This window comes from Anomalospiza imberbis, chromosome 19 (genome assembly GCF_031753505.1).
Source record: "Anomalospiza imberbis isolate Cuckoo-Finch-1a 21T00152 chromosome 19, ASM3175350v1, whole genome shotgun sequence".
In the NCBI taxonomy this organism is placed as follows: Eukaryota; Metazoa; Chordata; class Aves; order Passeriformes; family Viduidae; genus Anomalospiza; species Anomalospiza imberbis.
In genome coordinates, this window is record NC_089699.1 from 9,076,708 (window position 1) to 9,091,907 (window position 15,200).

The 15,200-nt window shown below is 43.5% G+C and overlaps 1 protein-coding gene across 21 annotated transcripts in view; it reads left to right on the forward strand.

The window, feature by feature from the left end:
- CACNA1G (calcium voltage-gated channel subunit alpha1 G) overlaps positions 1-15,200 on the forward strand; it is a 143,662-nt gene that overhangs the window by 108,574 nt on the left and 19,888 nt on the right. For 11 of the 21 annotated variants that reach the window (XM_068209573.1, XM_068209590.1, XM_068209591.1 and 8 more), the window contains 6 exons: positions 2,499-2,624; positions 3,218-3,307; positions 3,875-4,088; positions 6,513-6,563; positions 12,331-12,482; positions 14,848-14,957. In XM_068209573.1, coding sequence (XP_068065674.1) covers positions 2,499-2,624; positions 3,218-3,307; positions 3,875-4,088; positions 6,513-6,563; positions 12,331-12,482; positions 14,848-14,957 — 743 coding nt within the window. The remainder of the gene's footprint in view (positions 1-2,498; positions 2,625-3,217; positions 3,308-3,874; positions 4,089-6,512; positions 6,564-12,330; positions 12,483-14,847; positions 14,958-15,200) is intronic. The other 10 variants (XM_068209574.1, XM_068209579.1, XM_068209593.1 and 7 more) reach the window with 3 other exon arrangements.

Sequence of the window (15,200 nt, forward strand, 5' to 3'; positions counted from 1 at the left end):
TCCAACCCATTCCATGAGTCTATGATCTCTCCTCCACCTTTTTTTTCTAGTTACAAGCTGATAGGGAAATAGAAACTCAAAGCTGAAATCATTGGCTTGTAAACCCCAGAGAGACCTTGAACTGGAGATTCATTCAGATTCTGACAGTTTGTGTAACTGAAAGCTTGCAGAAACAAAGATTTCTGAGTCTGTTTCCTGCCATCTCTGCTGGCAATATTCTCAGTCCTAGGAATGCAGGAACCCAGGGGGAAAGTGGAAGTTTCCAATACGATTGGTTTCTCATTATCTGGGAAGAAGAGATTGCTTCATATAAATATTCTGACATAACACTTACTTCTTTCTGAAGTTTATCTGATCTGTCACAGTTGTCTTTTGGAAAGCAACTCTATTTGGCTTTGTTTTGGAAAGGTATCTTATATAATATTTTACACTTACATACTGTTAAATAATAAATACAACATTGAAAATAAACAGGGAAGAAAATCATGCCATCCATAACCACTTCAGCAGCTAGATCGGTTTAGCATTACAGCATAACAGCATCCATCCATTATATTAAACAGATTCATAAAACTAAGCATATCCCATAAAACAATCTAATACTCATGAGAAAATTTATGCCAGAGGATAAAACTTACAGTATGCTCTTTGAATTTCATACCTGCTAATTGTGATGCTTTCCCTGGTGACTTGCAGCTTCATGTTAAATTGTCATGACTATTGATGTGATTCAGTGGTAGATACAAGCAAGACTGATCCTGTATTCAGGATGCAAAATTCTCAGTTAATATTTATGTCTAATTAGGTGTAAGATGAGGCCAGAGCTGTTTTCTATAAACATATGATCTCTCAAACTTACAGTTAGTTTTACCATTTAAATATAAGTTGGGGATCAAACTAGAGGTTTTTAATCTATTAAAATCCAGACATCAAAGTTTCTAACAGTGTGTCCTCTTAGCAAAACTGTTTTGGTTGTAGAGCTGCCCATGTGTGAATAGTCATTAATAAGATAGAAGAAATAGGTGTATAAAGCAAGTCCAGTAAGAAACACTGGGTCTTTTCATTTCAGAAGTGCCTAACTGTGAAGTACAGTTCATTTTTACAAATTGGACTTTGTATTTCCAAACCCTGTCAGGAGCACTGGTACTGCTCCCACCTGACTGGCATTACAGTCCAGCTCCTGGAGAAGTTATATTTACAGACAATATACTAAAACCAGTTATTTACCTTCCTGCTTAATTAAAATTTTTCTCTGTGAGGACTATATTTCCCCAGTCTGCCTTACCACTGATAGTGTTTCTCTATGGAAAGATCAGGGAATACTTCTGACATCCAAAAATCCTATGATTGCATTGAGCAATGATTAATTTTGCATGCCTAGAGACCATCTTCCTGCTGTTGATTTCTGAAGGAAACCCATGGAGTAGTGTGTGGATTTATCTTGTTCACTATTATTTCTACTGTTATTTGTCTAGAACAACGGATCAAACCCCATCAGTGTCTCTTCTCTGTATAGCCAGGTGGTGTTTTAAGGAGCCTGGAGAGCAGGTTGCCACTTCCCTCTCTTCCCACCAGTAATGTCAATAGCTTCTGTCAGCAAATAAAAGTAGATTTGTTGGTTGTCTCCTGGGATTTGATACCATCCATCCTGCTAGCATCAATCACCCTGTCTGAAGCAGTAATCAACCCCTGCCACTTTCTGTTCCATGCGTGGGAAGCACCAGGTCTAGAATTAAGCACATGGAGGCTCCTGTTCCTCCTGCAGGTATAAATCAGGAGCTGACTCTCCAGGAATTGCATCCCCCCAGGCTTAAACCAAACAAAATAAGCTCAGGATCAGGTACCCAGCACTGGCTGGGCTTAGGTCCCTAAGCTGTGCTCTGGGAATAATTTCAGTGACCCTGCAGACTGCTTTATGACAGCTGGGGCACAGCACCCAGAATCAGAGAGCAGAGCAGGACTGACAGCAGTCTTGATTCAACATGAACGTCACCCCCAGGGGCTCGTGTCCACTCAGAAGTGTCCCCTTGTGACCTCTATGAGCAGAGATTAGTCCATCACTGGGCCTCTTTGCTGCCACCTTTTCTCTGCTGACAGAGGGCCCCGTTAGACTTCGTTTGCTGTTAACTGGGCTGAGAGTCACCAGAGTTGTTCCACATGTGATAAGAAGCCATTAGCTGGTCTGGGCTATTGGCTGGGGCTACACTTGAGCTAACAAGTGTAGGAGCAAAGGCCTTTAAGCGAGTCTCAGATCACTGAACCAGACAGTTTAAAGCAGGAGGTGGGTGTCCTAAACTATGTGAAATCTTGCATTTGCTCATTAGGTGTGTATTATACAGGCTGCTCACTCTTAATAACCGGTATGAACGAGGTCAGTTCCCTCAACAGCTCTGGTTGGCGTGGGCTGCGCAGAGAACCCTGGAGAAATGCCCATCACCTGCACAGAAATCCTGTGGACTGAACCCTGACACTTCCTCTCTTCTTTGCGTGTTTTGCAGCTTTTCAAAGGCAAGTTTTTTGTGTGCCAGGGGGAGGACACCAGAAACATCACAAATAAATCGGATTGTACAGAAGCAAGCTACAAATGGGTCCGGCACAAGTATAATTTTGATAATCTCGGCCAGGTATTAATAGAACGGTAATCTGCTTGTTTGCTCCTTTACCTCCTTGACTTAAAACCTGTGGTTTATTATCCCATGGGATTTTCTTACAGGACACTGCCAGCCACAGTAAATATTCAGTTCACATACACAGCATTCTGTCTCTGTAAATCCCAAAGGCAGTATTTCCAAGCAGGCATACACTTCTTTTCAGAACAGAACAAGCACATGTGGCTTCATAAAGCACTTAATTGCTTCACTGCTACATAACAAACCAAATATATCTTGCAGAAGGGCTTGTCTAATAGAGCTGGACATTTTCAGCCATCTCTGCAACGCAGCCTTTTTTTAGCAGTGTGGTAAGAACTAATTAGTTGGGAGCAGTAGAGACCCAGAGGGTGGAAATGAAGCTGCTTTTTTTGTCTTCAGGACTGTGGTTTCCGAATTACTGTTCATTGCTGAACCAGGCATTGGCATTGATAGGTTTTGCTGCCAAGAGAAATCTTGGTCATCAAAGTGTCCCATTATCAGGCAGGAAATGGCAAGGAAGATTAAGATATTACAAGTAAAAGAGGTTTAGTGCAACTGTGCCTAACTTTTTTTCCATGCATTTCTAGGCCCTGATGTCTCTTTTTGTCCTGGCCTCCAAGGACGGGTGGGTGGATATCATGTATGATGGCTTGGATGCTGTGGGAGTCGACCAGCAGGTACAGGCTGCAGCAGAGCTGTAACAAATGACTTGTCAAAGGTCACATATTTTAGCTCTTGTTTTGCATGGTTCCGTGGGCTTCCACAGTCAAATGGGGTTATGGGATTAGGATCCAGGGTGGCATTTAATCCAAGTTGTGAGATGTGATGAGTTCAGTAAAAAGTCTGGATTTGTACTCAACACTTTCCCTACAGATTTTGCATCATGACTGGTGTAACTTGTGTTAGGAAAAGTGTGCCTATGAAAGGATGGTTTGACTTTTTAAGATGTTTGGTCATTTCAGGAGAAAATAAGTGCTTTGTGTAGGTAGAGGTTTGCAGTGAGGGACTTACAGTAGCTGCAAAGGATACTGCTGTCCTTTTTGCAGAAGAGAGGTGGTGCTTCTGTCCTCAACACTCATTTTAGGGGCATTCATTTAAAATGTCTCAGCGAGCTCTAATTTTCAGGAAGAGCAGAGCAGCCTGCCTGAAAGGGCTGTGAGTTCTGTGGATGGCACAGCTGTATCAATTTGTTTCCTTTCTTCTTTTTGAGATTCAGTTGAAATTTGCCTTCCTCCACTTTGCAGCCAGTCATGAACTACAATCCATGGATGCTCCTCTACTTCATTTCCTTCTTGCTGATTGTGGCCTTCTTCGTCCTCAACATGTTTGTGGGGGTGGTGGTGGAGAATTTCCACAAGTGTCGGCAGCACCAGGAGGAGGAAGAAGCCAAGAGGCGGGAGGAAAAAAGGCTCCGCCGGCTGGAGAAAAAGAGAAGGAGTAAGGAGAAACAGATGGCTGGTCGGTAGTCTTTCCACATCTTTCTGAGTCCTGCTTGACCTTCCACATAATCCCCTCCTCCCTCCCCTCCCTGCCTCGCGTCTGGTGATAATTCTTCTCCCAAAAGCATGTCCAGCTATAAAATTTGCATGAAGGAAATAGTGTCATTTTAGGCTGAACAAGGAGCCAAGGAAGCTTTTTAATGGCTGCATGATTTGCAATGACCTTTCCATTGGGGGTTATTTAAATTAAAAAATAATAATAATTAGCCCTCGAGCTTCTTGGATAGCAGAGCTCAGTGTTACACAAATAGTGACAACTGCAAAGATCAGTAGTGCTGGATGGCATCATAAATCTCAGTCATGAGCACTGCTGCTGATAACTGGATTCACTATTTGGTTTATTACACTCTTGTAATGCCACAGTGATGTTACCTGTCCCATTTATCAAGCGGGTTTATTTTTTGGCACAGTAGCACCACTGCTATTCAAGAATGTGATAAAATAATAGAGCCATCTCATTCTAGCAATGCTTTAAAACTCCATAGAGAAACATATCAATGCATTTGCTTGAGAAATACAGATTAGAAGGAAAAAAAACCAACCAGACAAGGAGAGTCACTAAGTACACAAAATAGTGCTGGTGCAAATTGAACCCAGCTCCCAACTAGATGTGCAAGCGTGCAGCCCTGCCTAGAGGAGGCTCTACAGGTGAAATGAGGAAAGACCCCACTCTGCCAAAAGTCTCCAAACTGACATTTTTCTCTTAGTCTCTTTTCATTTTAATGTAGTTGAATAATTCAGAAATAAGTTAGCCAGAGGCCACAGGTTGGAGGTGCTCTTCTTCTTGCATGCTCTCTCTTCTGACCGAACTTGCTCCATTGCCCTTCCTGTCCATGGCCTTGCACTTTCTCTCCCTGGTCAGTCTGCCTCCTTCTCTCTCCCTCTCCCTTTCACTTCTCTATCTCTGACAGACTTCAGGACTGTTTAAGAGGCTATCTGATTAGGTGCTTGTTCCCAAAGCTGGTGAGATTGTCTGTTTGGTTTGTTGTTTTTTTTTTTTTAATAGCCTAAGAGGTGTTTAATAGTTGCAGGCTTAATCACGGAACCATGTTACCACGATGCTGCCTCAGCCTCTCTCAGTTCAGCATTTCCCCCAACCATTTCCTTTGGCCACATCTTCTAGTCCCATGAGCTTCACACATTTTGTAACCAACAGGATATTTCACACCAGCCCCTGGCCATCAAACTTAGGTTTATGCCAAGAGTCTGCTTCCCTCACTGGCCAGTGTAAAGTAGGAGGCTTCCCTCAAAAGCACTGGAGGACACATTGGACTGTTCTCAGTTAAGTGGGATACAGATGGAAAGAGGTTTTTTTGTTGCAGGTTTTTTTGCCTAGAAAGCTCTTTTGCTTAGCTCAAGTTCCCAAGCACAGTTTCAGGCTGATGAGTTAGAAAAGGATTTTAAAGGTTGGATAGAATGATTGCTATTTAAAGTTGAAGTTTTGGAATGCCGACATTTCTGTAGAAGAAAAATAGATGTTTAGGTATTATTAATTACTTTATTTATAATGCTAGAGGAACTAGATGAAGAAAATATGTAAGTCTGGGCAATTTCCCAGAGGGAAGGAGTCACAAACCATCTTTGGAGATACAGTTATTCATTCAGTGCTATGAAATACCTAATTAAAGAGGCAATAAACAGTTACTTTACTGAGGATCAAATATTGCTGAGTATTCAATTGTCATAAAAAGCTTTCAAGAGTAAAGTATGAAGTCCTCCAAATCGCTTCAGAACAGTTTTCCCAATCCATGCTCAGTGAAACATTGGTTTTAATTGACTGTGTCCAGCTTTGCCCTCAGAGGCAACAGATGTCATTGCTTAACTTTGTTCTGCACAGTGGGAACTTGCAGAGGAAACCAAGACTAGGGCTGGAATTGTGCCAGCAACTGCATGGGGGTTCCTTTCAGCTGGGCTTCCTAAGTGACCCCAGATGCCCAAACCAGCCTAGCGATGTCAGATACAGACAGACATTGGCATCTGACTGGTGGCACGGTAATTTTTGGTTGTAGACTCTTCCAATGCATTTATCCAATCAGGTGTCTGAAAACTGGGGAAGCGTGTGACACCTGAGGTGTGGGCAGGTGCAGGAGTGGTCATTGTGAGGTATTGCTGTCCCAGCAGGAAGTGTCCCGGATCGTCCTTCAGCAGAGTCTTCACCATCGACTGAGGGGGTTCTTGGAGGTATCTTGGGCTTCCACAAGAGGGAGAAGCACAAGAGCTCTTCCTTTTTCATGTATACCTGAGCCCACCCTCCACGAGGCACAAGGATCCCACAAGGAAACACTCCTGGTAGAGGCAACGGAGAGCCATAGGAACCTCCACAGGGGCTGGGGAGTCTTGCTGTGTGTCCTGCTGGGTGATTAATGCCATTTCATTCTTTTAGATCTAATGCTGGATGATGTATTAATGGAGAGCTCAGCCAGTGCAGTGCAAGGTACTGAGAAGCTGGCACGTCTCGTCCCTCTGAATGGCAGTGCTGTGTCACTAACGGTTGGCCACCGCGGCTGAGGCATCCCACTAAACCATGTGTGTGGTGCAAAGCTCATTTGCTTCCTTCATGGCACACGCATCTCATCCTGAGCTGCAGGTCTGCAGACCTGCCTCAGCACTGACACTTGCAAACCCTTAATTTACTCCTTGATCATCTTACGTTATTCAGTATATTTTTTTCCCTCTGGTTTTCATTAAGACACTGTCAGACTTTTCATGGCTTTTTTTTTCTTTTTTTTTTCTTTTTTTTTTTCTTTTTTTTTTTCTTTTTTTGTTCTTTTAGCTTTTTTTCTTTTCTGGAGAGAATAATGACTGGACTGTGAAAATGGGTCCTCTACTGTTGACTTTAGCTTTCCAACCACCAGCATGGGAATCTGAAAATTTTGCAGGTGTGAGTCTTTGGAAAGCTTAGGGAGGACATTTCATTATTTCTTTAGCCCTTGCTTATTGCTCCACGAACACTGTAATCCAGGGAGTAGTTATTTTCAGCGGGGTAAAATTCAGTCTATGGCAGAGCCTCAGTACTTCAGCTGGGAACTCAAGCTCTCACCAACCCCCACTGTGGACACAGGATTTAGTCATTGTGCTGCCCAGTGTGTAAATTCTGTGCATTGATTAAGAGTTGCCCAATCCATGAAGCATCTTGTAAATTAAAAGAAATAAAGATACCACCTCAAAGCCTTTCCAGGTGTTGATGGAGATGGACCAGCTGGACTCAACACTAATAGGGCCTGAGCTGTCCCTTTTGACCCACAGCTCACTCACACTTCCCTTTCCCAGCCCCCTTCTCAGAATGATGCTCAGGGCTGCAAATACATCCCTTGCACTTTTTATTTTTAGGAGAAGCTTTGATCTGAAAAGCATTTTGTTTAATTCATTACTTAAGAATATTAGCCTGAATATTTAAAGCGGCACCAACATAGAAACAAATATAGCTGCAATTTTCAACAAAAAATAATACACTACAAAAATTGTGCCATTAAAACTCTCACCTGAGTACAGGCTGCCACTGCTTGAGATGGGTGCAGGGCTCCATCCATCTCTCTTAGATTGCAGGGAGCTTTGATTAAATAAAAATTGGTTTTCACTGCAGAGATAACTCAAGGAGACAGAGGTTCTACCTTGCATTTCTAAGGCCTTGTTGGAAGTTATCTCAACATGCTTTAATAAATCCTGAATCTCCTTCCCATTGCCACTCCTGATATTTATATTTCTTTGCTGTCTTTCTTGCTGCTCTTGCTGGGCCTCTTGGCCTGTCCTGTGAAATGGGGGCAGCATGAGGGAGGGGCTCTCACTGGGTTTCATGATCTGGTTATTTTTTCTTCTTTTTGCTTGATTGTGACTCCTCTCCTGGTCCTACAGAGTTGCATCAAGGCTGTCGTATTTTATGTTATTTTTAAGGCACTGAACTCATTCCAAACCCCTCCATTATCCCTTGCAGGCTCAGAAAGTCTCTTAGCATTTGCCCTTAAGATGTGTACAATTGTCAGGTCTGTGTTGTGTGTTTCCTTTTGCTGTCTTTTCTTTGGATCCAGTGCTAGTGAATGTGCCATGCTGCTCTGCAGGCACCAACATGAGGAAATAGAAGGGTTTTATTTCTGAACCCGGCTGTTGGGAATTTAAGGAATCAGTGCCTGGGTGCAGTAGATGAACTTCCTGTGGTTCAGTGAGGAATCTGGACTTGTGACCCAAAGCTTCTTGCCCACATCTCGGCACTTTCAGAGGGCGTATTCTCTCTTCCTGTGAAGACAAGATGATATTGTGTGTGTGCGTGTGTATGTGTGTGCTGCTGCCTGGTGCTGAGTGAAATATTTTATAATTTTTTTCCTTTATTTTTTCTCCACGTCTAAATTCTATCACAACTGAAATCTTCACAGTGGAAATAATTTATCATTTTCCATTTCACTTTTTTTTTTTAATAAATCCATTCAGTACAATAAAAGCCAAGTAAAACTCTATGTTTAAATAAGTTCCTTCAGTGCAAACTACTTTTTAACCTAATAATATTCTTGATACATTTTGTAAATCCAGCTGCATCATGGGCTCAATTGTTCACTGGTTGCCACTGTCCTCCAGATACTCAAACCTGCAAAGGAGTTAATTCCCTTATTATAGGAGAAGGAAGAAGCTGAAGGAGACAGCAATGGAATTGTCCAACTCTTGTGAATTCCAATTTCCCGTGCCCACGCACCTCCAGCTTGAAGTCACCTTGGGGAAAGTGGCAATTTCTCTCTTGACAGGGCTATATTAGGAGGCAAATGCTCCTCGGAGATATTTTGGAGCTGCATGCTCAGCTTGATTTCCCCCCCAAAAAATGCAGTTAATGGGAAGAAAGTGGCCCCAGTCCCACTCCCTGCTGTGCTGGCAGAGACCAGCCGAGCCCTGGGAGGTTCTGGGAGGGGCACTGCCCAGCAAAAACAGGGGTGCCCCAGTGCTGCTCTGCTGGGCACTGGTGGTGTTTCACAGGTGACATCCCACCGCCGTCAGACAAATGCAGCACAGGATTTAGTGCCCCCAGCCCAGTCTGGGATCGCTGAACCCCAAGGGCACCTGGCCTGGGAAAAGTTAGACAGGGATTAGGAATGGGAAATGTTTATCCTGCAACAGCAATGGTCATTTCCTTTCCACCCAAACAGGAGAGAATGGTGGTGAGTTCCCAGACCTTGTCAAGGGGATCAATTATAATTCTACAGCTTGATGCCAAGAGTTGAGTACTGAAGCTTGGGATGCAACCTGAGTTGAGAGCCCATAGAAATGATGAGCTAAAGCCAAGTGCACCCCGGTCCAGGCACTGCTTCCCTTGCCAGCACAGCCCTTGGGCCACCATCACCCCCAGGATGAAGGGGCAGGTGGGACTTGCTCAGGCCACCTCCCAGCTGGCTGCAACACCCCTTCTGCCTGGGTTAGGAGGAGATCTCTCAGGATCCACTGCCTAAGCCAAGTTTATCCTGTGTAATGATCTCCAGATTTGACCCACTTCTCCCTCTGTCTTGGCCCCCAGCCCTGGTGAAGCAGCTTGATTTACACCTTGTTTACCAGCGTGATGTCTCATAGTGGGCTTTTGCTGTATTTCCTCATCTTCTCTCATTCTGCCAATTCCTCTTTGTTGGTTTGCTCTCTGCCTTTCTTTAACACCATATGTGCCTGGAAGCCACATTAACCTTTCCAGTAATAACCAAGACTAACCCAGAGCTCTTGTTGTTCTTGACACAGTGTATTGTAACGGTACAGTAATGTGGTGTTGTGTTAGTTGTGAAGTTCACCACCCGGAGTTTAACAGATGTCTGTATTTCCCAAGATGTTGGTATTGTTAAGCTCTTTATTGCAATAATAACAAAAGGCACTGTGTCATAGGAGGCATGGGCTTTGCACAGGGAGAATGATACCAGATCTATCCCCAAATTCTCTGCAGAATTCTACAGGGTCAAGTTAAAGAAATGGTGTTTTCACAATGGTAAAAACTGGTTTATCTGTTCAGAAAGTTCCCTGCCCACCTAGACACAGTGGGGATTTATCCCTAGCCCTCAGACAGCACGTTAGCCTGTGTGTGGGAGCATCCGTATGGCACCAAGATGCATGGCTGGCATGGGGACACTGGGGCAGTGAGAGGTGACATGATTTGTAAGCATGGGTTGCCAAATCCCCTCTTAACAAAGTTAATGGGGAAGGATGGAACATTTAGCACTGGGAATTTTCGAAGGCTGCAAGGGCATCTGTGAGACCAGCATCCAGAGAGGGTTGGCTGTGGAGACCTGGGTGCTGGGAAAGCAGAACAGGAGATCTGGGAGAAGGGGTGCAAAGGGGAAAAGCCTTTGCAGATATCTGAACAATTAGCAACCCTGCTTATAAGGTCATGCACTGGCTAATCCAGGTGCAGGAGCCCTGCACAGGGAACACTTACAAGCTCTCTCTAAATCCTCTCTCTGTTCTAACAGCATTGGTGCTATTCTGTAGGATTTGGAATTACCTGTCAGTCAAAGCTGAGGAAAAAAAAATTAATTTCAGTGTCATTATTCATAAGTAAATCCATTGCAGGAAAAGGTAAAAAATGTTGACATTTTTCTTTTTGAATTATGCATAAATGTAGAAGAAGTAAGTGATCCAATTACGATGGTGTTTCTTTCCAAGATGATAAGTTGGTTCATAAAAATAGGTCCTATTCCTAACCTAATTGTATTCAAACATTTTAGTTAATTTGCTACTCATAATTTAGCATAATGTGATCGAGATATCTTGACTTTATGGAGATTTATGCAGATTCTGAGATATCTGACAAAGTCTTATGAGTGAGTCAGCAGCTACTAGTCTGCTTTTTTTCATAAGCACTCAATAGATTCAGCATGAAAATTAATTTCATACACCTTTTCATCAATACTGTGCTTTAGCACTCAGGTGCAGATCACCTAAACCCCACTGCAGATCAGAAAGTGAATATTAATACTGCCTTTCATTTGATGACACTGAAACAGAATTTGGGCCTTCCAAACCCCTACAGAATAAAACTATTGAGTGTTTTTTCCCTTTGGTCCCTGGGCTGGTAGGGAAAGGTCTGTCTCTACAGAAAAAAACAAAACTGATTTTTCAGGATCCTGCTATGAAGCAGGGAGCACATGAAACCATTAAATCTATGGATTTGATTGCAATGTCATTGGCTATTGACAAAGTGAATTCTATTTCCAGGCAAAATACAATCTTCTATGCTTCCTGGCATCATTCTTGCCCAACTTTTTTTCTTGGACTACCAAACTGTACATTTGCTCTGGAGCACTGTACATTTGCTCTGGAGCACTAAATATCAACTGTTCAATTCTTACAGCTCAATAATTTTCATAACCCGTTGATCATCTAATTATGAGGGTAATATTATACTCTGACATTTTCAAGACAGCCCTTTTCACATCAATCTGCATTATAATGCCTCCTTGAAAATTGTACTGAATTATATACTCAGCCTTGGCATTTCCTCATTAGACATTAGGTGAGTAAATGAGTTTATCTCTAGGAACATTTGGGGTCTAAAGTCCATGTGTCATCCCCGAGGCAGCCAAACATGGGACACAGTTGGACAGTAAAATCTGTGTTTTGATAATCTTGTCTAAATGGAGGATTGTTATTTTCTGATCACTAAGGCTCATTGATCAGTTTTCCTTGGTATTTTTATGGACCATTTTTCTGCCAAGGTGTGGAATTCTGTTGTCTCTACAGTTTATTGCAAAGAACATAAAATGTTTGCACTCCTTCTCTTTCAAAGACCACCACAAACTCAATGGCCTGTGTTTTTAGGCAATTGTTAGTAAAATCTGTCCCCAGCATCTGACCGTTAATTGGGTTTTCTGATGCTCTGGGGACTTTTAGGATCAACAGAAACAAAAATTGTTATTTTAATTTAGATTAAACTTAAATTTCCCTACAGAAAAAAAATTATTTTTAGCAGCACACTAGTCCCAGCTCACCTCATCCCTGATGTCACAAGGCTGAGTATAGAGCATGTATCACTGAAAATATTTAATGGATATAAGATGACAGGAGCCCTGCTGTGTATTAAAAATGGTAACAATGCCAGCAAGGAAAAAAGGAAATAAAAAAGACAGTATGCTGCTGTGATTGGTCTAGAATTTATCATCTCTGGAGTTGGAGAGTGAGGGTGCGTTGACTTGAGAAAGATGCAGAGAAATTCCTTGATTTGCCTCTCACTCTCCTCCCCGCTGCAGAAGCTCAGTGTAAGCCCTACTACTCGGATTACTCCCGTTTCCGCCTCCTGATTCACCAGATGTGCACCAGCCACTACTTGGATCTGTTCATCACCGGCGTCATCGGCCTCAATGTCATCACCATGGCCATGGAGCACTACCAGCAGCCAAAGGTACTGGGACAGCTGGGAGGGACGGGCAGGGGGGACATGCAGAGCTGTGCTGGGATGTGCTGTTGGGCACGGTAAAGGCTGGGCTTTCTGTCAGATGTCCACCTTTGCGAGTGGAGAGCAGCCATCCTACAACTGGCTCCCAGCTCAATCCAGGGCTTTCGGTACAAGGATCCCTTTGCACCTCTCCCTTCTAGTTAAGTGCAAGCTGACTGCTTTGAAAACGAGATTGGGAGTGGGTTTACTTGCTTTGCTAGATTTCATCATCACTGATATCTTCCATTTTACTTAGGTTTCACACCCACCCTCTCCCCGCACCCCCCAGCCCCCAAAACACAAAAAAAAGAAAAGAAAAAGAGAAAAAAGAAAAAGAATAGAAGAATTTGGGAAATGGGGTTTTTTTGCAAAATTTCTTCTAAATCCCGTGTCCCATAGGACCTAGTTTTCACAGGAGATTCCATGCTGGTCTTTAAAATGCATTTCAATATGTTAGTGTGCTTAATTCCTGGGTCTTTGTCATACTGTGAAAATAAAAATAAAAACAGCCTGTCCTGAGATGTCAAGTCTTTTGTGCATAAGAATGAAATGGAAATAGCTGCCTTTGCCACTTGTACTTACTTTTATTAGCGACTTTCCGAATGAATAAATATAACACACAATAGGAGGAAATATTCTTTAAAATTAGACAGGATGTGAATACTTAATATTAAAAAAACCCCAAGCAACTAAAACATGCAAAAAACAGGGGCAGGGGAATATATACTCCAGTCTATCATAAGCCAAAAGTGAAAGGGAGCAAGCCCAATTTATTTTTTCTGTCCAGGTCACCTTTAAATACTCTGGAAGGCTCATTGCATGGTTCAGTCATTAGATGATGAAAAAATGTTGTTGGCAAAGGAGCCTGTGCTGGAGTCATTCTAGAGCACGTGTCTTACCACAGTCACTTTGCAGCTACAATTTCTCTTGTATTATAGAAATGTTGGGCAGGCTTTTGTTTTTCTTTTTCTTTAAAAAAGTAACATTTTGTCTCTAAGCCTCTGGCATGCAACATCTGGCTAGTAACTCCAAGCTTGGGTTATTCTGGGATGACAGCATGGTCAGAGTCATACACATGCTTGAGTCCTGCTGAACTGGGGCATGGAAATGCCTCTGATCTGGGTGATGGATGGCTGGGATCCTGAAGATATTTGAAGGCTAAATGTACCAAAGAGATTTATATCCAAACTGGTGATGTCTTGGTGCTGAAAGGAGTTGGTTTTCGGATATAGCAGGATGCTCTGGGGATGAGACCCCAGATGGAGATGCTGCAGCTCCTGGAGAGGAGGGAATGCTGCAGTGTGCAGAGAGGTGGTTTGAGTAAAGTGCTGCTGAGCAAAATCTGCTTCTGCCAGCTAAATGTGCTCATTTGCTGCAGAGCCCAAGTGCCCTGCAGAATGGCAGGGAGGCTTGCTCAGAGGCACAGCTTCCTTCGGCAGCTGGGTTTGTGCTTCTTGGTTGGATGAGGTGATTTTTGTCCGTGGATGATTGAAGCTAAACTGTAGCACAAAGGCAGAGTACATGACTTAAACTCCTTCTGCTATGATTTCTCCTACTCAGGGAATCAGTAAATGTTGGTCTGTGGGCACATCTCCTCTGTTCCCTAACACTGCCCTGGACATTGTTATTACCATCCTGTTTGCCAGCAGGGAGAAATCCAATGCACATTACTTAAGAGGCCGGGAAGGATGCTGCTACCACAGTGTTCCATCATGAGTGAGGCTTTTGGGGATGAAATCACTTCTGATGTAGCTTAATGCCTGACTGTGCAAGAGTTGTCCCAGCCAGGATGCACTTGGATTAAAGACCAGACTGACTTCTGCAGAGGGAAGGGGGGCAGAGGAAAATGCAAGGCACTTACTTCCCTTGGCATGTCATCCCTCTGTTGCGCTCCTTGCCAAAAGCTCAAGGTGAGGAGTAATGGCAGGCTGTCACCAAGGAGCCATTTGGCCAGCACTTGCACAAATGAACAAAGTGGGATGAAATTCAGCTCTCTGACAAAAGCACAAGAGGTCTTGTGCTGCTGAGACCAGCAAATGCAGCATCTCTTTCTGCCCACTCCAGCGATCCCAGCTGGGGCTGTGCTGCTGCTAGGGGGGTGAGCTGTGCCCTGGGCCTGTGTCAGCCCCTCCTGAGATTTTATCACCAGGCAGCAAGTGCACTCCGTGAATCCCTGGGACACTTTTCCCTGGGACATTTTTCATCAGAGAGAGCCCGTGTTTGAAGACTTTTAACTGTAATGGGTAAGTGATGACACAAGAGTCAGGTTTGGAGGCAGCAAAGCACCTTTGCAGAACTAACATCTAACCCCAGTCCTGTGTCCACATCCCAGGTTCTTGACGAAGCCCTGAAGATTTGCAATTACATCTTCACCGTTATCTTTGTAATGGAATCGGTTTTCAAGCTTATTGCCTTTGGGTTTCGCCGCTTCTTCCAAGACAGGTAACAAAAGATCCATTGTGATCACAAGGTCAGCAGCAGGCTCTGTGGAGAACTGCCCACATTCCATGTCCTGAATCCCATGCTCTGGCCCATACTGTGAGTCTGATATGTATGAAGGCTTTTTGGAGTGACTGGTTGAAGGCTGGGTAGGTGGAGACATGGGACGTAAGCTGGAGGATGGATTGTGCCGGCCAAGGAGTGAGATTGCACCATTTTGGCCCCTGGGAGCAGATGAAGCAGGGA